The 25,660-nt window shown below is 40.4% G+C and overlaps 1 protein-coding gene and 1 pseudogene across 1 annotated transcript; one reads left to right on the plus strand and one right to left on the minus strand.

Annotated features, from left to right (window-relative positions):
* LOC134328698 (NACHT, LRR and PYD domains-containing protein 12-like) overlaps positions 1-25,660 on the minus strand; it is a 228,595-nt pseudogene that overhangs the window by 180,171 nt on the left and 22,764 nt on the right.
* Positions 12,566-13,058, plus strand: LOC134328974 (histone H2A-like). The gene has a single exon (XM_063010211.1). It carries the CDS (start codon positions 12,566-12,568, stop codon positions 12,950-12,952), a length of 387 nt encoding a protein of 128 aa, XP_062866281.1. The 3' UTR covers positions 12,953-13,058.

Raw genomic sequence — 25,660 nt, forward strand, 5'->3', positions numbered from 1 at the left:
AACTGTTTATCAAGGCATGACCTCGGAATCTCTTTAACAAATGAACCGATTCATTAAGTTGCATAAGCACGACACCGTAATGAAATGAAAGAGTGAACAAAACAAATGAATCTTTACTGTAGATAAGAGCTCAGCTCAGATTCCAATGAATAATCCATTTGAAAGGAGTCGTCTCTGACTCATTGACTCAGTAATTCAGTTAGCAAGCTGAGAATTTTGTAAATTCTTAACGGGCCAAACATTATGTGGCCAACGGGCCGTAGTTTTCCCACCACTGGTCTAGAACTTACCATTAATTAAAAAAAAAAAAAAGTGAACTATTTTCATTAATCCCTGATTTGCAGATAAAGTGCAATGGAATCATGGATTATATATTTTTTTATATATATATAAGAATATATTATTTAAAGCAATTTTTATGTTAAAAGTTTTGTTTTCTTGAAATAAATTTTCTCTAGTTAAAAGTTTGATTTCTTCATGTTTTACCAGGGGTGCCAATAATTTTGGAGCTGACTGTATTTATATTTAATTTCTTTGTTTTGTGTTTCAGATCAGATTTTCTCAGCATGGAAAACTGCTGTCATCTGTGTTTCAGTTGGAAGTTTGATCATGATCATAGGAATTGGGTTTGTAGTTTTCATGAGCTGGAAAGGTGAGAATCATCCTGAAATTGTACATTTAAATGTTTTATTGTTTCATGCTACTTTCATGCTGTTCATGTTAGAAAACTTCTTTACTTCAGCCAGCAGGGCGCATTCACATGAGAAGCAGCAAAACTACCACTATGTCTGTCTTGTTGTTTCCTATGGAATGTGGCTGTGCTGTGCACCAAAACGCTGCGTAACGCCAAAATGCTTCTCATGTGAATGCACCATAAATCCATGTAAAGGTTTGTGGGGTGGGGGTGGTGGTTACATGTTTTATGAGTTTTTAAAGGAAAAAGATCCATAATGTTCTGCCTAATCACATTGTTACAGTTTAATTTAACCAAATGTTTGGGGGTTTTTTTTTTACATGAAAATTTTTTATTGTTTTTTTTCTTATTATTTTAGTTAAAAGATGGAGAAAGGAGGATGCTGAGAAAGGTGAATTTAGAAAATTTGTTTTATAATGTCAGCTCATTTTACTTTTACATCAGATTGTAACAAAACATTCAAAACAAAGACAACAGGTTAGAGAAAACAGGATAAGAAATTAGAAGCAAACAAAAGAAACCTAGAAAAATGATTATTAATACTTAATTAATGTTAACAGTATGGACTATATATACAGGTCCTTCTCAAAAAATTAGCATATTGTGATAAAGTTCATTATTTTCCATAATGTAATGATAAAAATTAAACTTTCATATATTTTAGATTCATTGCACACCAACTGAAATATTTCAGGTCTTTTATTGTTTTAATACTGATGATTTTGGCATACAGCTCATGAAAACCCAAAATTCCTATCTCAAAAAATTAGCATATTTCATCCGACCAATAAAAGAAAAGTGTTTTTAATACAAAAAAAGTGGTCCAAAGTACTGTTTTCGGATGGAAGCATGAAGTGCTCCAAAATCTCCTGATAGCTAGCTGCATTGACCCTGCCCTTGATAAAACACAGTGGACCAACACCAGCAGCTGACATGGCACCCCAGACCATCACTGACTGTGGGTACTTGACACTGGACTTCAGGCATTTTGGCATTTCCTTCTCCCCAGTCTTCCTCCAGACTCTGGCACCTTGATTTCCGAATGACATGCAAAATTTGCTTTCATCCGAAAACAGTACTTTGGACCACTGAGCAACAGTCCAGTGCTGCTTCTCTGTAGCCCAGGTCAGGCGCTTCTGCCGCTGTTTCTGGTTCAAAAGTGGCTTGACCTGGGGAATGCGGCACCTGTAGCCCATTTCCTGCACACGCCTGTGCACGGTGGCTCTGGATGTTTCTACTCCAGACTCAGTCCACTGCTTCCGCAGGTCCCCCAAGTCTGGAATCGGCCCTTCTCCACAATCTTCCTCAGGGTCCGGTCACCTCTTCTCGTTGTGCAGCGTTTTCTGCCACACTTTTTCCTTCCCACAGACTTCCCACTGAGGTGCCTTGATACAGCACTCTGGGAACAGCCTATTCGTTCAGAAATTTCTTTCTGTGTCTTACCCTCTTGCTTGAGGGTGTCAATGATGGCCTTCTGGACAGCAGTCAGGTCAGCAGTCTTACCCATGATTGCAGTTTTGAGTAATGGAGTTTTTAAAAGCCTCAGGAATCTTTTGCAGGTGTTTAGAGTTAATTCGTTGATTCAGATGATTAGGTTAATAGCTCGTTTAGAGAACCTTTTCATGATATGCTAATTTTTTGAGATAGGAATTTTGGGTTTTCATGAGCTGTATGCCAAAATCATCAGTATTAAAACAATAAAAGACCTGAAATATTTCAGTTGGTGTGCAATGAATCTAAAATATATGAAAGTTTAATTTTTATCATTACATTATGGAAAATAATGAACTTTATCACAATATGCTAATTTTTTGAGAAGGACCTGTACAACCCCAAATCAGAAAAAGTTGGGACAGCATCAGCACAGGGATTAACCTGAGATATTTTATGTTTTGTTTCATGTTCAACTTCATTAATTAATAAACATATATTCCTGCATTACAGTCCTGCAACAACACATTCTAAAAAAAGTTCTGTTTGGCTTGTTTGGTCACAAATCTCTATCAGGATAAAAAGCAGGCTGGTCTAGTGCACTATTACTGGGAGGATTTCTATTCAAATAAGGCTGAAGTAGCTGTGAAACAGATACCATGACATCACTGGTTTGTTTCTTCTGGTTTTTCTTGGAAATAATAAAAATTTATATAGTGATTTTCCCAAACGCAAGGACATTTATCATAGTTGGAACATACCAATGAATATTTAAAAAATCATTTTATGGAAAAAATTATTTTTAAAAAGCCCTGGCTTTACAAAACATTCCCCCTTTTAAAAAATCATTCATCTTAATGGTTCCCCTTTATTTTTGCTCCAAAATGCTTCTGGGAAAATGTTCTGTGTACAGATGACAAACAGTGCACATCAAATTTAATTTAAACTTGTGGTCACTAAGAAAATGCTGTAAGATCTTTTTCAACATCTAATCGTGTATTTTAATAACAAGATGAGATTAGAGGAGCAGGTTGTAGAGGTGCCCTATGATACACAGTAGTGTAAAAAATAGCAGTGATTTTAAAAAAGTGAATAAAGCACAAAATCATTATAATAACTTTTATTTCCATAAATGCAAGTGCACTGAAAATACTACACTTTTAATTCTAAATCAAAACATTAACAAAATTTAGCCAGTTGTGTTAATCATTTACAGAAAGTTAAGAAAAATGAATATTAGGCTGTTCAGAAAAATAGCAGTGCCAGCATTTTTCTTTAAAAACTCAAAAAATGATCTATAAACTGAAACAAATGTTTGAGGTTTCACTTTACTTTAAAATACTGAACTAATATTTAGTGGCTGTTACGAGATGTAACATGGGCATGTGGGGGTGAATAGAAAGGACAGACACAAACACCAGTAGCTGATTTTCCAAGCAGTACTTTGTTTACTTTACAAATAAAATGATACAAACAAACCAACAAAATAAATGTTCACAGACAACAAGATCTCTGTAACCAAATAATTGTGTTTAGTAATGATTATTACAAAAATATCTACTAACAAAAACACGTTAGCATTAGTATATCTATATAACTATATTAACTGGAGAGCATGCTGAAACTTAAGATTTATTTAACTATTAATTTAAACGCACGGTGGACATAGACGGAGCCAAATAAATGAAAATAACAAAAGAGACTAACTACCTAACCTTTAAGCTACCTTCAAAAAAACAAGTAATGGCACCCGCCTCTTACCTAGTGGTTTTAACAAACAATCGCTACGGTGTGTGTGTATGTACGCGCGCCAAGCTTGCCTGTCCAGCCGTCGCGGTAAACGAGAGAGAAAGAAACCAAGGAGAGCATAAATGAGACTCCGGCAGATACTGGTTAGATACTGGTTAGATACAATTTTCTACAAGCCAACATCACCAGGTAAAACTGAAACTGCCGGTAAACAAAAGCCTCGCTACACGCCAACTTGCTTCCTCCAACTCTGCCCAGATAGGTCCTTTTTAAGCGCCAGGACCCGCCTCCAAGTCGTCAGCAGCCACTTCTGATTAGCTCAGCGTCACCTGTAATCAAGGTTGATAGACCAAGAGGGGGAAAAACTAAACAAAAACATACGTGCTTCTTTTGCACGTAACACGCCCCCCCCTAAAAGAGAGCAACTTTAGTTTGCGATTTATGTTTCAATTATTATTTTTTTTTTAAACATAATCATGCACGAGACAGTGTATCCGCCACAACGTTATGAACACCTTTCTTATGCCTAATTTCTAACTGATAATCCTGAATCAGTAGTGCCCATCTCATCAATCTTTGGTTTTGGTTGTACATGCGGGATAAAAAAACCAAGGGATTGTGATCAGTATACACAATGATTGGTAAACAACTTGATCCAATGTACACTTCAAATTGTTGCAAGGCTAACAGTAAAGCTAGAGCTTCTTTTTCTATTGTGGAATAATGGAATTGATGTTTGTTAAACTTACGAGAGTAGTAACACACTGGATGAGCTACACCACAACAATCCTCCTGCAACAATACAGCTCCAGCACCCACTGCGCTGGCATCAACTTCCAATTGGAAGGGTTTAGTAAAATCTGGAGCTGCAAGAACAGGTGCTTCACTTAAAAGTACTTTCACACTTTGAAACGCATGTTCACAATTAGGTGACCACTGAAATGGCACTGCAGGACTGACCAAACTCGTAAGAGGTTCAACCACTGTTGAGAAATTCTTGCAAAATCCTCTATAATACCCAGCCATCCCTAAAAATCTACGGAGCTCACGGCGTGTTTTTGGACTAGGAAAATTAACAATAGCAGCAACTTTGGCGTCTAAAGGACGCACGTGACCTCCACCTACCTGTTTGCCCAGATAGGTAACTGTAGCTTGCGCAAACTCACACTTGGCTAAATGTAGTGTGAGAGAGGCAGATGCTAATCTCTCAAAAAGCATGCACAGGGTTTTCAAATGGTTAGACCAATCAGATGTATAAACCACAAGGTCGTCTAAGTAGGCAGAACAACTAGGAACATCGTCTATTATTCTATTTATGAGTCTCTGAAATGTAGCAGGCGCATTTTTGAGGCCAAAAGCCATCACTGTATATTGTAGGAAATTATCTGGGGTTACAAATGCAGAGATCTCAGATGCTTTAGAAGTTAGAGAAATCTGCCAATAACCTTTTAATAAATCTAACTTGGTGACGAAATGAGCTGCCCCAACGTTATCAATACAGTCCTCCATGCGAGGAAGTGGGTAGGAGTCAGATACGGTAACACTGTTTACTTTACTTTGTAATCTGTACAAAATCTAAATGTACCATCAGGCTTCGGAACTAACAAACATGGCGAGCTCCATGGACTGACACTAGGTTTAGCCAAGCCATGGGATAGAAGATATTCAACTTCCTGCCTCATGATTGTTCTTTTGATGGTATTAACACGATAAGGGTGTTGTTTTAGTGGAGTTTTAGTATTCACTACTATATCATGTTTTAGGACTGTGGTTTGGGAAGGGACATCACCAAAAATAGACGGAAATTCTCTGATAAGCTTAACAAGGTCATTACTTTGTTCTGTTGACAGGTGCTTTATTTTTAAAGGCAGTTCTGCTAAACTCTGAGTGTTAGGAAGTCTAGCAGTAGGTAATTTGTGTTCATGAAAGTTTAACCCATCTACATCTGACAAAGAATTTACTACAGCAACAGGTACCACACTGGAGTCAACTTTTTCCACAGGTGTATCTCTAGAATAATAAGCCTTTAACATATTAATATGACACACACGAACATTTTTCTTACGCTCAGGGGTCTCAATAACAATTGGTGTCACTAAGCTTTTTCTGGACAATGTAGGGACCTGAAAATCTAGCAGCTAGAGATGACCCAGGAACAGGCAATAAGACTAAAACTTGGTCACCCGGACTAAAACTTCGCAAAACAGCTTTCTGGTCAAAGGTTTTCTTCATGTTGGCTTGTGACAACTTCATGGTATCTTTTGCAAGATCCCAAATTTTGTACAGTCTCTCACGAAACTTACTGACATAATCAAGAACATTGTTAGGGTCTCCTTCACTAGTGTTAGCTAAAAATCTCTCCTTAAGCAACTTTAAGGGACCACGAACAGTGTGTCCAAACACAAGCTCAGCTGGACTAAAACCCAGTGACTCTTGTACAGCCTCACGAGCTGCAAACACCACAAGAGGAACTCCTTCATCCCATGCTTTACCTGTATCCAAACAATATCGACGCAGCATAGACTTTAGACCTTGATGAAAACGTTCAAGAGCACCTTGAGACTCAGGGTAATAAGGACTAGACACTATATGTTGAATATTCAAAGTTTTCATTACTTGTGCAAAAATTCTAGACAAAAAGTTGGTACCTTGATCAGTCTGGATGATCTTGGGTAACCCAAAAGTTGAAAAAAACTTTAACAATGCTTGAACTACAGTTGGAGCCAGGGCTCTAGAGTGCGACCAATTTGGTCGCACATGCGACCTAATTTCTCAATGGTGCGACTAAAAAAAATCTCAGGTCGCACCGGTGCGACCAGGCGTCCGAGGAAAAAAAAAACAACAACAGACACACATTAGGCCAATATCATGGTCTAAACCAATCAGAGATAGTGAAGGGCGGGACAATATTGTAGCGGTGATATGTGAGCGACATTCAGCTCAGCCAATCAGAATGCAGCACCAGGTTTATACACGTGCGTTTGGACTCGCCGGATGTCCCCAGAATGGAAGTTCGGGTTCTGGAGCTCGGCGGTGTAAAGTGTTGTAACGCTCACTTAAGTCCTGACTAAACAGTTAAAGTGAGTCTACCCTGTCGTGTGCCTTTATTCCCACACCTCCACCACCACACAGCAAAAGACCCGCAGCATCCCCACCGGACAGCGGCTAGGTGAGCCGACCCTCTACAGTAGCAAGGGGCTAATGCTAGCGGTAAAGTGCCGCGATAGTGAAAGTAAAAACACGACAATATTTTCGTTAAGTAAAATATAAAAATAACTAAAAGACCAAAATATATTACAATACATGTAGTCAAAATACGCAGTGAGTGCACCACAAGCGATTTTGGGAATCTGTGTAAAAGATTCAGTAAAGCCGATAATATAATGCACTGCATTTAAGATTACACTCTAACACACACACAAACATATACATATAATTTTAAATATACACACACATATAAATAGATATACACACATACATACACATTTACTCTATTATTTTTATAATTTTTATAAGTGTGCTATAATTAGTCTGTAATACTATAATTAACTGTAAAGAAGACAGTGGCCGGCAATAGTATATTTGTGACTGGTTCTAATACATTTCGAATTGAAAGGCTGAAAAAGCCCAATGCATCTATAAAACACATTACATGCCGCGATAAATGCACTGCCCAAGTGTCCCCTCTCCCCACTGCCCTTCATTGTCAGGCAGCAGCAAACAGATCATCAGACGAGGCCATGTTGACCAGATTGTTAGTTATTTCCAAGTCAATATTGCCTGTATGGACAGTGATTTAAAAAAAAAAAAAAAAAAAAAAAAAAAGTGAACCTGTAAAACTGCGGTGTTAAAGGCGATGCGGTCGAAAATTTGGGTGCACCTAACTTTTGTGCTGGTGCACCTAAGAAAAAAAGTTAGGTGCACCAGTGCAAAACGTTAGTCTAGAGCCCTGACTGGTAATAGTACTAATGGCCAAAAAAACAACCGTATTCACAATGATGCTTTTTCTAATTTGGAAATTCATGTGTTTCAGCCGCAACGATAGCAAACAAGTGTTAACAAGTGTCATAAGCGACTTCAAAAGCAAAATCCACAAACACATAAAGAAAAGCTCGACTTCAAGAAACTCCTGTGGCCTGACCGAAGCCCCACTGCACAGCTGAGGAATTCAGGTTTTCCGTAATATCGATCAAGGCCCTCCTGAAATCAACATCAGTTTGAAGCCATACAAAAGCCTTTTTGACAGAATGGGTCCAAATTCCGACAGATACAGTTTCAAGTTTTATGAGAAGCGTGTGTGTGTGTGTGTGAGTGTGTGTGTGAGTGAGTGTGTGTGTGTGTGTGTTTGTGAGTGAGTGAGTGAGTGAGTGTGTGTGAGTGAGTGAGTGTGTGTGTGAGTTTTTGTGTGTGTGAGAGTGTGTGTGAATGTGTGTGAGTGTTTGTGTGTGTGTGTGTGTGTGTTTGTGAGTGAGTGTGTGTGTGAGTGTGTGTGAGTGAGTGTGTGTGTGTGTGAGTGTGTGTGTGAGTGAGTGGCAAGCCTGAAGAACAGCTCAACCTATTTTCAAATGAGAAAAGTGAGACGTTGCAATAAATCAAACTACAAGACTCATTACAGCATCTCTCACATATAATGTTGTTGATTTAAAGTAAGTGTAATAACGACATGCATTCCGACACATTCTAACACACTAATTCTAAGTTTACAGTAATAAACTGGTAACTATACAGATTAATAGAACAGAATTACTTACCTTAGTTAATTTGCTCACAAACTGTGCAATCTGGATTCCGTTGTGGAGGTTCTTCACAACCGTTGCGGGTTAGAAGGTGTATTTAAAAAAAAAAAAAATTGAAAGCAACTTATTTATATAACTTATTATTTTTATATTCACACAAATAAAATAAGTAGATTTTATAGCATTGTTTAATAAGTACAGTGGTGTTCAAAAAAATAGCAGTGATTTTAAAAAAGCGAATAAAGCACAAAATCATTATAATAACTTTTATTTCCATAAATGCAAATGCACTGAAAATACTCCACTTTCAATTCTAAATCAAAACATTAACAACATTTAGCCAGTTTGTGTCAATCCTTTACAGAAAATTAAGAAAAATGAATATTAGGCTGTTCAAAATAATAGCAGTGCAGCATTTTTCTTTAAAAACTCAAAAAATGTGTCTATAACATGAAAAAATGTTTAAGGTTTCTCTTTACTTTAAATTACTGAACTAATATTTAGTGGCATAACAATTGTTTCCGAGATCTGTGTTGCATGGAGTCGATCAACTTCTGGCACCTCTGAACAGGTATTCCAGTCCAGGATGATTAGGCTACATTCCACAGTTCTTCTGCAATTTTGGGTCGGCGAGCTGATCGTCAAAGCTGTTTCCGCTTCCAAGGAGAGGAGCGGCGTGTCCCTGGCCGCCCTGAAGAAAGCTCTGTCTGCAGGTGGATACGACGTGGAGAAGAACAACTCCCGCGTCAAACTCGCCGTCAAAAGCCTGGTGACCAAGGGCACCCTGGTGCAGACCAAGGGCACCGGCGCCTCAGGATCTTTCAAGCTCAACAAGAAGCAGACCGAGGCGAAGAAACCCGCGGCCAAAAAAGCCGCCGCTCCTAAAGTGAAAAAGGCCGCAAAGAAACCCGCCGCTGCAAAGAAGCCCAAGAAGGTAACAGCCAAGAAACCCGCGGCTAAGAAGTCCGCCAAGAAGGCCAAGAAGCCCGCTGCCGCCGCTAAGAAAGCCACCAAGAGCCCTAAGAAGCCGGCGACCCCCAAGAAGGCAGCCAAGAGTCCTAAAAAAGCCAAGGCAGCCAAACCCAAGACCGCTAAGCCCAAAGCGGCCAAGGCCAAAAAAGCTGCACCCAAGAAGAAGTAAACATGTTAATGTTTTATTACCTTCGTTTTCTTAAAACGGCTCTTTTAAGAGCCACCTATATCTTCCCATAAAGAGTCTCGTTTCCTAAGCACATACAGTGTATCACAAAAGTGAGTACACCCCTCACATTTCTGCAGATATTTAAGTATATCTTTTCATGGGACAACACTGACAAAATGACACTTTGACACAATGAAAAGTAGTCTGTGTGCAGCTTATATAACAGTGTAAATTTATTCTTCCCTCAAAATAACTCAATATACAGCCATTAATGTCTAAACCACCGGCAACAAAAGTGAGTACACCCCTAAGAGACTACACCCCTAAATGTCCAAATTGAGCACTGCTTGTCATTTTCCCTCCAAAATGTCATGTGATTTGTTAGTGTTACTAGGTCTCAGGTGTGCATAGGGAGCAGGTGTGTTCAATTTAGTAGTACAGCTCTCACACTCTCTCATACTGGTCACTGAAAGTTCCAACATGGCACCTCATGGCAAAGAACTCTCTGAGGATCTTAAAAGACGAATTGTTGCGCTACATGAAGATGGCCAAGGCTACAAGAAGATTGCCAACACCCTGAAACTGAGCTGCAGCACAGTGGCCAAGATCATCCAGCGTTTTAAAAGAGCAGGGTCCACTCAGAACAGACCTCGCGTTGGTCGTCCAAAGAAGCTGAGTGCACGTGCTCAGCGTCACATCCAACTGCTGTCTTTGAAAGATAGGCGCAGGAGTGCTGTCAGCATTGCTGCAGAGATTGAAAAGGTGGGGGGTCAGCCTGTCAGTGCTCAGACCATACGCCGCACACTACATCAAATTGTTCTGCATGGCTGTCACCCCAGAAGGAAGCCTCTTCTGAAGTCTCTACACAAGAAAGCCCACAAACAGTTTGCTGAAGACATGTCAACAAAGGACATGGATTACTGGAACCATGTCCTATGGTCTGATGAGACCAAGATTAATTTGTTTGGTTCAGATGGTCTCAAGCATGTGTGGCGGCAATCAGGTGAGGAGTACAAAGATAAGTGTGTCATGCCTACAGTCAAGCATGGTGGTGGGAATGCCATGGTCTGGGGCTGCATGAGTGCAGCAGGTGTTGGGGAGTTACATTTCATTGAGGGACACATGAACTCCAATATGTACTGTGAAATACTGAAGCAGAGCATGATCCCCTCCCTCCGGAAACTGGGTCGCAGGGCAGTGTTCCAGCATGTTAATGACCCCAAACACACCTCTAAGATGACCACTGCTTTATTGAAGAGGCTGAGGGTAAAGGTGATGAACTGGCCAAGCATGTCTCCAGACCTAAACCCAATAGAACATCTTTGGGGCATCCTCAAGCGGAAGGTGGAGGAGCGCAAAGTCTCGAATATCCGCCAGCTCCGTGATGTCGTCATGGAGGAGTGGAAAAGCATTCCAGTGGCAACCTGTGAAGCTCTGGTAAACTCCATGCCCAGGAGAGTTAAGGCAGTTCTGGGAAATAATGGTGGCCACACAAAATATTGACACTTCAGGAACTTTCACTAAGGGGTGTACTCACTTTTGTTGCCGGTGGTTTAGACATTAATGGCTGTATATTGAGTTATTTTGAGGGAAGAATAAATTTACACTGTTATATAAGCTGCACACAGACTACTTTTCATTGTGTCAAAGTGTCATTTTGTCAGTGTTGTCCCATGAAAAGATATACTTAAATATCTGCAGAAATGTGAGGGGTGTACTCACTTTTGTGATACACTGTACATACATATAAGCATGCATGCAAACATACAACTATTCATACATATGTTGTGGAGAGTGATAAGCAAGGAGTTAAAAACACTAAGTATAACTGGTCCTGTTTTATGTGTAATAATGATTTTGTCACACATCCCCTTAAAACTGTCCGTATAAATGTGTATATGTATGTGCACTCACGTATATGAGCTCTGTACATAATGTAATTGTTAGTGTAAATGTTATTGTGACATAATATAATGTAATTGTTTCTTAAGAGAAGCTTTTCTGTATCATACATTACATGGACGGGAGAACGGAGGAGCAAAATTAAAACTTTAAACTTAGATTTTGAAATAAATAAAAAAACAATTATGTTTGGAATCTTTGAAAACGCTTCTCAAAAAATAAATGACCTTTATTGGTTAGTTGTCTGTATTGTTAATACAAAAATCTGGAAAACTAGGTGTAAAATGATCATCGAACAATGCAATATACCCCCAGATATTGTTTTTAAACAAATCATATGCCACCTCAGAAGACTAAAAAATGAAGACTTGCGTACAAAAAATATGGTCAATATTAAGACTGTAATCTATTTTGTTACACTCAGCAAAAATTTAGAGTATAAAAAAAAAAATGATAATAATATATGAATAAATAAATAATAATAATTATAATAGAATACATAAATAAATAAATAAACATCTATAAAAAGGGAAAAGAAAAAAAACCAAGATCTGAGGACACTCTTTCTGTATTTGTTTTATTCTTGAAATTGTAATAAATACTTTGAACTGATGTAATTATCTTGATAATGTATTGATCTGCATATATTTGTAATGTGATTTAATCTTGTCAAATAAAGCTATTTAAAAATTGAGAACGGAGAAGAAGAGAGGGGAGGAGGGAGGGGGCGGGGCAATATGTGAGGGGGGCGTGTATGTTTCGTTACTGAGACATGACGGCGTGTTTAGGATTGGCTCAGCTGTGACTTCGCTCTAAGCCAATAGGAGAGAGCCAGTTTGCCTATATCATACCGCTTCGAGCTCGCCTCCAGTTCACTTCAGTTTTGTTCCACGAACGCATCTGATCATCACAATGAGTGGACGCGGGAAGACCGGTGGTAAGGCTAGGGCTAAAGCCAAGACTCGCTCATCTCGTGCTGGCCTTCAGTTCCCCGTGGGCCGTGTTCACAGACTGCTACGTAAGGGTAATTACGCCGAGCGTGTGGGAGCTGGAGCTCCTGTCTACTTGGCTGCTGTGCTGGAGTATCTGACCGCTGAGATCCTCGAGTTGGCTGGTAACGCCGCCAGAGATAACAAGAAGTCTCGTATCATTCCTCGTCATCTGCAGTTGGCCGTGCGTAACGACGAGGAGTTGAACAGACTGCTTGGAGGTGTAACCATCGCTCAGGGCGGTGTGCTGCCTAACATCCAGGCTGTTCTGTTGCCCAAGAAGACCGAGAAAGGAGCCAAGGCCAAGTAAAGTCGCTCTCGTGTTATAACCAAAAGGCTCTTTTAAGAGCCACCCATTTCCACAGAAAAAGTGCAATTTCCCCAGATAATGTCTCAACAAAACAAATGTAATATTGTTCATAGAATCACACGTTGTAAAACATGATTTATCACATGGTAAAATTAAATCAATATTTACGATTAGATTTTTTCCCTATCTATCTTATCTTTACATATGTCCCTATATATGTATACATAAGTGAAGTTATAGATCACTTGCAGTAGCAAAACCAACAATATAGACGATTAAAAGTGGTGCAACAAACGTGTTTGTGTAATAAACATGGAACAAAAATAATAATAATAATACTAATAATAAGCAAAATGAACGAAATAATCAATAATATATTTTTTTAGAAAGTTATATACTTCAAATGCGATTGTAGGCTGTGTTTTAAAAGCACAAAGAAAGAAAGGAAAGTATTATAAATCCCACCAACAGCATAGAGGAAATATTATGTTTTCTAAAACGAGGCAGCGGCAGAACTCCGACCAGTAAGCGACATTTGACGTAATCACGATCGTCCAATGAGAAAAGTGCGTCACCAAGACGCCCAATGAGCGCAGAGCGGCTCTGGTACTTAAATTGAGCGTGTTGGACGGGCTAACATATTCTGTCGGAAGACAAACTGCAACCCATTTCATGCCATTTTCTTGAAAACTAACAAAGGGGAGAATTTATACATTCATATATAAATAAATTGACAAATTTTATGATGTAAGCCGACAATGAGCTTCCCCTCTTTGAAAGACCAGCAGCCGCCACTGATATATATATATATATATACACATACTACACGTGTCCCTCAGTCACTATCCATGGCTTAATGGTCCGAATTGCAGTGTCCAAAACCAGTATATTTTTTACCTATGCGATATATTGGAAATGGGAATGTCAGATCTCAGGTTTGGAGCGAGGTAGGACTTCCAAATCTGCGTTCCTCTCTAAGTGTCCACCTCCCCAACCTATGGTGCAAGTTTGAAAAAGATCAGAGAAACAAAGAAAAAATCTCTTAAGGGTTTTGGTCATACTATACTGGTTTTGGACCAAATAAAAATAAAAATAAACTTATCCCATTTCCAATATAATAAAGGCATGACAAATATACAGCTTTTGGACAGTGAAAAGTCATCCCATTTGCAATATATTGAATACTTGAGTGGGGTCCCATAAGCAGCATACAGTAGTGAAGGCCCAAATGCTTATTTTTCCACACTTCCCAAGGGTCTACAGACACGAAACACATACCAATGGATTCGTCTTGATGAGTAGATGTCATTTGACACCAGAAACGGCTGGAAATTGCCGAAAATCGCCCCGTTTTTTATTATTTTTTTTACTAAATTAACATGTTTATCGGGCACTTTGTTGGACAAATTTGGTACCCATGCACTCGGGAGGACTCCTAGATTACGATTCAATCGAGTCCCGGTGTCTGTGTTTGACTGTTTATTCCCGCCAAGCCTATGAGGCCTACGTTAGCAACCGAATGCTAATGAAACTCGTTTTTCATACTTCCCGGTGGTCAACATGCAAGATACACATATCAATAGATTTGTCTCGATGAGTAGATGCTGTTTGACACCAGCAGCTTGAGCTAACTCCACGGGAAATCGCGGGAAATCGCCCCGTTTTTATAACGTTTAGCTACTAAATTAACATGTTTATTGGGCACTTAGGTAGACAAATTTGGTATGGTTACACTCGGGAAAACTCGTAGTTTGTAATGCAAACAAGTTTTGTTGTCCTAGAGGTTCTGGAACCTTTAGAAATGGTTCAAAGTCAGGCAAAAGAAACACAGGAAGGCCTTAAAAATGTTCAAGTGGACCTAGGGCTTCCAGATTTTTCACACTGCTTCTAGAGGTGTCCACAGCCCACACATTCGAGTTTTGAGTCGATCGGACCTTTCAAAGCAGTGTTACATAGAGCGTGTAAGAATCTGAATGGTAATAAATTGGGATTTGGACGTGTCCAAACGGGGTAGCAAGGTCCGATGGGTCCGAAATTTTGGCAACATTGTCGACATAGGCTCCAGATAAACATACTCAAATTTGGAAGCGTTCGGGCTTTCCGAAGTATTTTTTATTGGGGCAACGATTCGAGCAAAATCCATGCAGACTTGCACCTTGGCCTTATGCCTTTCTCAGTGAAGGAGGAGAAATACTGAAAGGCCTTAAAAATCTTCATGTGGACCTAGAGCTTTCAGATTTTTCAGACTACTTCTAGAGGTGTTGACTGCCCACATAGTTGAGTTTTAAGTCAAACGACCCAAGTGGTGTCCAAAAAGTTATTATGGGATTTGAATGGGAATATATTGGAATTGGAACGTGTCCAAACAGGCTCTAGAAAGGTCAGACGAGTCTGACATTTCGGCTACATTGTCATCAGAGGCTCTAGATAAACATACTCAAATTTGGAACCGTTCAGTCATTCCAAAGTATTTTTTATCTGGACAACGATTCGAGCAAAATCCATGCAGACTTGCCATGTTTTCTTAAGGTCAGCACTTAGAATTTCAAGTACTAAACTTTACTAAAGCCCCTGGGAGAACTGCAAATCCTTTTTAGGTGCTGGGTCAACCACGAAAGGTACTTCAGACAAAGATGACACTCAACGATACCCATTTTCAAAGGCTGCTTCTCAGATTAAAACTGAACACACATATAAAAAGAGTTGTTGCATCCGAAAAGATGTATTTACAAACACATGACAATCTTCTTCTTCTCCTGGGCCTTTGTCCCGCTCGGTTGCGGGGTCAGCTCTTCGGCGGATCATGATCCGCACATCGATTTGGCACAGTTTTTACGCCGGATTCCCTTCCTGGCACGACCCTCCCTATTTTATCCGGGCTTGGGACCGGCACTACAATGCACTGGTTTGTGCATCTAGCGGCTAGGTATCTATAGGACAATTCAGTGTTTCCAATTAGCCTGGTGGCATGTCTTTGGACTGCGGGAGGAAACCAGAGCACACCCACGCGGACACGGGGAGAACATGCAAACTCTGCACAGAAAGGACCCGGACCGCCCCACCTTGGGATTGAACCCAGGACCTTCTTGTTGTGAGGCGACAGTGCTACCCACTAAGCCACCGTGCTGCCCTACAAACACATGACAATAATTAGCCAAAAATGCAACACGGGTCATTCCCATGCATATGTCCATGTTTTTCCACTGCCCCTTTTTATATCAGCCATTTCTAGCATGTTCTTTTGTCAAAGCATCTATGTTACACCCAATTCTGATGAGGCCGGACTGACCCATGGGTCCAAGCCCTTTCACATCCTGATGGAAGTACCCTTATTTGACTGACTGAAAAGCTGACCAAGTGAAACTCTTTAGTCATTTTGAGTGACTTGATCACTATTTATCAACTCTTCAGAGCTGTGATCCAAGAGCTTGCCAATGCATCACAGCCACCCGATAGATATCTAGCATGGTAAATATCTGTACCTATCAGTGGGTGGTGAATAACCATCAAACCAACCTAGGATGGTAAATGTACAGTATTCACACATCAGGGTATTTAATGTTTTTTTTAAATAAATGAGCAGGAAAATGTCCACTGAGGAGGACATTGGTCTAGTGATCAACTGGATTAAGTTGGCTGTTTTTTTGGTTGTAAACAGCCAACTCCCTGCTTTCTGACATTTTTCATCTTCTGCTTTGAATATCCTTGCAGCTCCAGTTGAATTATGGGATAGATTAACGATTAACGTGCTTGGTTCTCATACTTTAAAATGTTTGACGATGCAGTTCCACATCTGGGGATTTTTTGTATGTACTGTTTAATTAATACTACTGCTTTCATTTACTGTTATGTATACATATACAACAGTAATAATCAAATTACATTGACATTTATGGCATTTGGCAGACGCTCTTATCCAGAGCGACTTACATTTATGCCATTTTTTTACATTTATGCAGGACTGGGTGTGGGGGAGGGGCAAGAACATAGGCTTTCCAAGTAAACTTCAGGATCAGGTTTTCTCTTTTCAAATTGAATGACAGAGCACAAATATTCAAATCACACTATAAAGATGTCCTACATGTTATATAAATACATAATACGCAGTGGTTTGGGCACAGCTCAGAATTCCATGTTTTGTTATTGGTTTAAACGTCTTAATGTCTCTTCTATGGGATAGAAATTTGAAGTCAGGGTGGGGGAGGGGATAGAGAGAGAGAGCAATTAAGCACCTGTGAACTACTAATGCTACGTTCAAGACACACTGAAATTGTTTATTAACTTGATCTGTATGAATATAGTATTTTATTTTGAAATGGAGAACTGCTAGGCCCTCTTTTGTTTTAGTAATTATTTTGAAGTCATACAACAATTTGAGCTCCTTCTGAGTTAATTAAGCCATCCCCTGACCTGATAATTGATATTATTAAAAAGAATGTTGTATTTTCTTTAATGTACAGATTTCTACAACACATTAAAGCGTTTAATAAAATGTCTCTGAAGCTGTGTTTGGGTAATGATTTTATGGGAGAGTGATTAACTTCATGAGAAGTAAATTGGCACTGAAACATTTGATAAAACACCCCTCCATCATAAACGCACGTGTGCAGTTCTGCACTTTCTCTGTGCACCTTGAACGCATCATTATAATCATGCTCGGTGCGCGCGAGACACGGAGGTTTCAGAGGCTGCGCGAGCATCATCAGCGCTGTGTGGAGCGGCACGAGCTCGAGTCCCGAGAGAGGAACAGACTGGAGCACGAGGAAAGTGTGAAGCTGCTGCAGGTAAGACCTGTTTTACTCTTCTATTCAACTGTAAACTCAGGCTGTACTCAGAGCTTTAATCCGTCCAACACACAACACATACTGATGCTTTCACCTCGTTTTTCACCTGCATGACTTGGTATTTAAACAAATGAGGGTTTAAATGTAGATAAAACACACACAGGTGTGAATGTAATCATGTGTTTTAGCAGTTTGAGTCTACAGTCAGTGATGGTTTTGTACTGGATACCTTTAAATTCAGGTGTTCCTAAAATGTAGATTCCCGCGTGTAACTAAGTGGGGTGGGGGAGGGTAAAGTGCACCATGAGCTCTGTGATAACACGCACTTACATTTAGGTTCATCTGGGTTTTTTTTTATGTTTGTTGACCTGAAGCAAAATTATTTTACTGATATTTCAAATGTGTACTAAACTTTACAGAGAATGGACAAACAAGAGGATAAACAAGAGGACAACATGGCATGTATTTATTTTGACATGTATTCTTTTCATGTGAACTATAAATAGAATTTGATTAAAAAAACTACTTAATCTGTTTATTGAACATTTTTTAAATGTAGGATTCACTTTCTAAAATTGAGTGAGTTGGTCTAGGGCAGGGGTCCCCATCATGAAATTTCATATATATATATATATATATATATATATATATATATATATATATATATATATACAGGTGCTGGTCATAAAATTAACATATCATGAAAAAGTTGATTTATTTCAGTAATTCCATTCAAAAAGTGAAACTTGTATATTATATTCATTCATTACACACAGACTGATATATTTCAAATGTTTATTTCTTTTAATGTTGATGATTATAACTGACAACTAATGAAAACCCCAAATTCAGTATCTCAGAAAATTAGAATATTGTGACAAGGTACAGTATTGAAGACACCTGGTGCCACACTCTACATTTACATTTTCAGCAGACGCTTTTATCCAAAGCGACTTACACAATGAGCAACTGAGGGTTAAGGGCCTTGCTCAGGGACCCAACAGTGGCAACTTGGTGGTGGCTGGGCTTGAACCGGCAACCTTCTGTTTACTAGTCCAGTACCTTAACCACTGAGCTATCACTGCCCTACAGCTAGTCAGCTAATTAACTCAAAACACCTGCAAAGGCCTTTACATGGTCTCTCAGTCTAGTTCTGTAGGCTACACAATCATGGGGAAGACTGCTGACTTGACAGTTGTCCAAAAGACGACCATTGACACTTTTTGTTACAAAGTATTGAGTTGAACTTTTGTTATTGACCAAATACTTATTTTCCACCATAATTTACAAAAAAATTCTTTAAAAATCCTACAATGTGATTTCCTGGATTTTTTTTTCTCATTTTGTCTCTCATAGTTGAAGTGTAGCTATGATGAAAATTACAGACCTCTCTCATCTTTCTAAGTAGGAGAACCTGCACAATCAGTGGCTGACTAAATACTTTTTGACCCCACTGTATATATATATACTGCCTGGCCAAAAAAAAAAAAGGTCACACACTCTAATATTTATTTATATTTCTAATATTTGGTTGGACTGCCTTTAGCTTTGATTACGCCACACATTCGCTGTGGCATCGTTTCCACAAGCTTCTGCAATGTCACAACATTTATTTCTGTCCAGAGCTGCTTGAATTTTTCCCCAAGATCTTGTATTGATGATGGGAGATTTGGACCACTGCGCAAAGTCTTCTCCAGCACATCCCAAAGATTCTCAATGGGGTTCAGGTCTGGACTCTCAGGTCTCGTGCTCCCTGAACCACTCTTTCACAATTTAAGCCCGATGAATCCTGGCATTGTCATCTTGGAATATGCCTGTGCCATCAGGGAAGAAAAAATCCATTGATGGAATAACCTGGTCATTCAGTATATTCAGGTAGTCAGCTGACCTCATTCTTTCGGCACATAACGTTGCTGAACCTAGACCTGACCAACTGCAGCAACCCCAGATTATAGCACTGCCCCCACAGGCTTGTACGGTAGGCACTAGGCATGATGGGTGCATCACTTCAGCCACCTCTGTTCTTACCCTGATGTGCCCATCACTCTGGAACAGGGTAAATCTGGACTCATCAGACCACATGACCTTCTTCCATTGCTCCAGAGTCCAATCTTTATGCTCCCTTTCGACATGGTTGTTTAACAAATGAGAAGCTACTCACTGCATCAGTTAGGGTTAAATAACTTGTTGCCAGCTGAAACATAATCACCCATGCAGTAATTATCCAATGGGAGGCTCTTACCTATTTCAGAATGTTCAGAATCAGTTACTTATCACAAATCGACTGACTCGAACTTCTCATACATTCCTGTAGCGTCAATGCATTTGCCCGTAGAAGCTGAGCGTCTATTCACTTTAATGGGACTGCATGGAACAGTTTTTTTCATTGCTTTGAAACTCGCCGGTCATTGGATAAATGCCATGATTTTGTCCCGCCCCCGGAGCGTCTCTGGGGGTGAATGGAGCTGTGAAAGGGTCTGGACGCTGAGCTTCTGCAAGATGATTGGAGGATCATTTGAAAGGCTGAATCCTGTTTTGATTGACAGCTATTTTGTGATCTAAACTGTCACTTAATCACTGTGAGCTTCAGTCCCATCGTGGATTTTGCGAGTGAAGTCGAAAGACAAACTGCAACCCATGCCTCAGCTGTACAAGCTGTTATCGTTAGTGGCAACAATTGGAGCTACATCTGCGGGTGTAAAAAGGAGCTTCTCCTCTTTAAAAAGGCTTAAGTCTTACACCCACAACACAATGGGCCAAGACCGTCTAAGCAGCCTAGCTCTGCTGGCCATTGAGAGGACACTGGTCAAGTCCCTGGAAAAGACGCCTACTTGGTACGATAGGATCACAGGCCATTTTCTTGAAAAGGAACAGAGGGCAGAATTTATGTATAAATAAATTGACAAATTTTATGATGTAAGCAAACAATGAGCTTCCCCTCTTTGAAAGACCAGCTGCCCCCACTGATATATATATATATATATATATATACTGTATATATACAGTGGTGTTCAAAAAACTAGCAGTCCAACACCATTAACCTGATAAATCACTGTTTTTAGTTGAAATGCTATTTCTACATAGCAAAAAAATGTACTTGAAAATGTAGTAGAGTAATAAAAACAAAACAAACCCAACAATTAGGACATGCATGCCGCTCAGTCTGAGTAATCGAAGCATTGATTGAAAGGGGCTTGTTCAAAATAATAGCAGTGAGGAGTTCAGTGAAGTCATTCATTCATTTTCCCCTCCTGTGATAGCGCAGCTCACACATCCAACCCCCCATCACAAATCTCCCCTACTGTGTACATCACTGCTGACCAGGTGAGGAGCCAGCTGAATAGACTCCACACAAACAAGGCTGCTGGCCCCGATGGGGTCCCCCCCCAGGGTCCTTAAAGCCTGCGCCACCCAGCTGTGTGGAGTCCTGCAGTATGTCTTCAACATGAGCCTGAGTCTCCAGCGTGTCCCCGTGTTGTGGAAAACGTCCTGCATCGTTCCTATTCCGAAGACGCCGCGCCCTAGTGACGTCAAGGACTACAGACCAGTAGCACTGACGTCCCACATCATGAAGACCATGGAGAGGCTAGTCCTGGACCAGCTCCGACCCATAGTCCAGCCACTTCTAGACCCACTCCAGTTCGCCTACCTGCCACGTCTGGGAGTTGAGGACGCCATCATCTACCTGCTTGGCCGAGTCTATACTCACCTGGACAAGCCAGCCAGCATGGTGAGGATCATGTTTTTTGACTTCTCCAGTGCATTCAACACAATTCATCCGGCTCTTCTGGGTGAGAAGCTGACAGCGATGCAGGTGGACACCCCCCTCGTGTCCTGGATTACAGACTACCTGACCGGCAGACCTCAGTACGTGCGCCTGCAGCATGGTGTGTCGGACAGAGTGATCAGCAACACCGGAGCACCACAGGGAACTGTTCTCTCTCCCTTCCTCTTCACCCTCTACACCACGGACTTCAGCTATCGGACTGAGACCTGCCACCTTCAGAAATTTTCTGATGACTCAGCGATAGTTGGATGTATCAGCAAGGGTGATGAGGACGAGTACAGGGCTACGGTGAAGGACTTTGTCACATGGTGCGAGCTGAACCATCTACAGCTTAATGTGACAAAGACAAAAGAGCTGGTTGTGGACATGAGAAGAAAAAAGGCACCGGTGACCCCTGTGTCCATCAATGGGGTCAGTGTGGACACTGTTGAGGACTACAAATACCTGGGAGTGTACATAGACAATAAACTGGACTGGAGTAAAAACACGGAAACCCTCTACAGGAAGGGCCAAAGTCGTCTCTACTTTTTGAGACGGCTAAGGTCTTTCAACATCTGCAGGACTATGCTAAAGATCTTTTATGAGTCTGTGGTGGCGAGTGCTATCCTTTATGCAGTTGCATGCTGGGGCAGCAGGCTGAAGGTGGCAGATGCCAACAGACTGAACAAACTGATCCGTAAGGCCAGTGATGTGGTGGGTGTGGAGCTGGACTCGCTGACGACAGTGTCAGAGAGGAGGATGCTGTCTAAGCTGAGGTCCATTATGGACAATACCTCTCACCCGCTGTACAACACACTGGAAAGACACAGAAGCACGTTCAGTCAAAGACTCATTCCACCCAAAAGCACCACGGAGCGCCACAGGAGGTCATTCCTACCTGTGGCCATCAAACTTTACAACTCCTCACTTAAGTAATAGACCTTACAATACGTGCAATATGATAGTTGTATCATAAATAGTGCAATATACAGGGGTTGGACAAAATAACTGAAACACCTGGTTTTAGACCACAATAATTTATTAGTATGGTGTAGGGCCTCCTTTTGCGGCCAATACAGCGTCAATTCGTCTTGGAAATGACATATACAAGTCCTGCACAGTGGTCAGAGGGATTTTAAGCCATTCTTCTTGCAGGATAGTGGCCAGGTCACTACGTGATGCTGGTGGAGGAAAACGTTTCCTGACTCGCTTCTCCAAAACACCCCAAAGTGGCTCAATAATATTTAGATCTGGTGACTGTGCAGGCCATGGGAGATGTTCAACTTCACTTTCATGTTCATCAAACCAATCTTTCACCAGTCTTGCTGTGTGTATTGGTGCATTGTCATCCTGATACACGGCACCGCCATTGGATGCACATGGTCCTCCAGAATGGTTCGGTAGTCCTTGGCAGTGACGCGCCCATCTAGCACAAGTATTGGGCCAAGGGAATGCCATGATATGGCAGCCCAAACCATCACTGATCCACCCCCATGCTTCACTCTGGGCATGCAACAGTCTGGGTGGTACGCTTCTTTGGGGCTTCTCCACACCGTAACTCTCCCGGATGTGGGGAAAACAGTAAAGGTGGACTCATCAGAGAACAATACATGTTTCACATTGTCCACAGCCCAAGATTTGCGCTCCTTGCACCATTGAAACCGACGTTTGGCATTGGCACGAGTGACCAAAGGTTTGGCTATAGCAGCCCGGCCGTGTATATTGACCCTGTGGAGCTCCCAACGGACAGTTCTGGTGGAAACAGGAGAGTTGAGGTGCACATTTAATTCTGCCGTGATTTGGGCAGCCGTGGTTTTATGTTTTTTGGATACAATCCGGGTTAGCACCCGAACATCCCTTTCAGACAGCTTCCTCTTGCGTCCACAGTTAATCCTGTTGGATGTGGTTTGTCCTTCTTGGTGGTATGCTGACATTACCCTGGATACCGTGGCTCTTGATACATCACAAAGACTTGCTGTCTTGGTCACAGATGCGCCAGCAAGACGTGCACCAACAATTTGTCCTCTTTTGAACTCTGGTATGTCACCCATAATGTTGTGTGCATTGCAATATTTTGAGCAAAACTGTGCTCTTACCCTGCTAATTGAACCTTCACACTCTGCTCTTACTGGTGCAATGTGCAATTAATGAAGATTGGCCACCAGACTGGTCCAATTTAGCCATGAAATCTCCCACACTAAAATGACAGGTGTTTCAGTTATTTTGTCCAACCCCTGTATGTCACCACTGCATCTGCCACTTTATTTTAAGAGCGTTTTAAGTGTATTTTAAGAGTGTTTTGCCACTTTATTTTAAGAGCGTTTTTACTTTACTTTACTTTTTAATATATTCTTACCTTTTAATATATTCTTAATACATATATACAATCTGAGCAACTGTAACATCTGAAATTTCCCCTCGGGGATCAATAAAGTATTCTGATTCTGATTCTGATTCTGCAGAAGAACGGGTGTCAATTTTGGCCCTCATTTAATGTAGGAGGGTGGCAAATGTTGCACAGTTTGGTCATAGTGCATTTCCTTCTGAAATACTGGGTAAAATGGGTTGTTCCAGACACTGTTCTGATGAACAGCATACTTTGATTAAAAAGTTGATTGTAGAAGTGCAGTAAATTCTAGGCTGCTCAGCTAAAATGATCTCAAATGCCTTGAAGTGAAAACCAAAACCTGAAAGACGCGGAAGGAAGTGTGGAACTACTGTTTGAAAGGATCGAAGAATAGCCAAAATAGCAAATACTCAGCCAATGATCACCTCCAGAAAGATCAAGGAACATCTGAAGTTACCAGTGAGTACAGAAGATGATTAAGTGAAGCCAATTTACCAGCAAGAACTCCTTGCAAAGTCCCATTGTTAAGAAAAAGACGTGTCCTGAATGAATTCAAATTTGCCAAGGAACACATTGACTGGTCCAAAGAGAAATGGCTCAACATTTTGTGAACTGGTGAATGCAAAATTGTTCTTTTTGGGTCTAGTGGCCATAGACAGTATGTCAGACGACCCCTGAGCACTGAATTCAAGCCAAAGTACACTGTGAAGACAGTAAAGCATGGTGGTACAAAATGATAATATTGGGATGTTTCTCATACCATGGTGTTACGCCTATTTATTGCATACGAGGGATCATGGATCAGTTTAAATATATCAGAATACTTGAGATCATTTTGCCCTATGTCAAAAGAAGAAATGTCCTTAAAATGGGTGTTTCAAAATGACAATGACCCAAAACATCTTGGTTACAGACAAACAAGATTGAGGTAATAGAGTGGCCAGCCCAATCCCCTGACTTCAATCCCATAGAGAACTTGTGGGCTGATATCTGAAACACGTTTTTTTGAGGCAAAACCCAAAATTTCAGAAGAACTGTGGAATGTCGTCTAATCATCCTGGACTGGAATACCTGTTCAGAGGTGCCAGAAGTTGGTCGACTCCATGCAACACAGATCTTGGAAACAATCGTTATGCCACTAAATATTAGTTCAGTAATTTAAAGTAAAGTGAAACCTTAAACATTTTCAGTTCATATATACATTTTTTAAGAAAAATGCTGGCACTGCTATTTTTTAAACAGCCTAATATTCATTTTCCTTAACTTTCTGTACAGGATGAACACAAACTGGCTAAATTCTGTTAATGTTTTGATTTAGAATTGAAAGTGTAGTATTTTCAGTGCATTTGCATTTATGGAAATAAAAGTTATTTTAATGATTTTGTGCTTTATTCACTTTTTTTAATTCACTGATATTTTTTGAACACTACTGTATGTATATATATATACTGTATATATACATACAGTAGGGCTGTAGGTATATATTAGGGCTGTTAATAATGCATTAACGCGATCTCAATTTAACGCGATTTAAAAAAATAGTGCCGTTAACACAAATTCTATTTGGCCCTGCGAGTCATCCGTAGTTCATGTTGAGACTTGCCACCGTTTTTCATTTGCGGTTTGTTATCATAATGTAACCGAGCGTCGTAGTGATGCACTCGCTTAATAAAGAAATAAATACACGCTATATTCACAAATTGTTGGGAGCATAACACTTTTATTACTTTTTCTGTTACGGTACCGAATAGCGGACAGCTAGAGTCGTTAGCCAAGCATGCTATTCCATGAACTATGGAAGCCCCAAAGGG

Source organism: Trichomycterus rosablanca, chromosome 15 (assembly GCF_030014385.1).
Source record: "Trichomycterus rosablanca isolate fTriRos1 chromosome 15, fTriRos1.hap1, whole genome shotgun sequence".
Classification (NCBI taxonomy): Eukaryota; Metazoa; Chordata; class Actinopteri; order Siluriformes; family Trichomycteridae; genus Trichomycterus; species Trichomycterus rosablanca.

Coding starts and splice junctions, on each gene's coding strand:
- LOC134328974 (XM_063010211.1), top strand. CDS start 12,566: ATGAGTGGACGCGGGAAGACCGGTGGTAAGGCTAGGGCTAAAGCCAAG.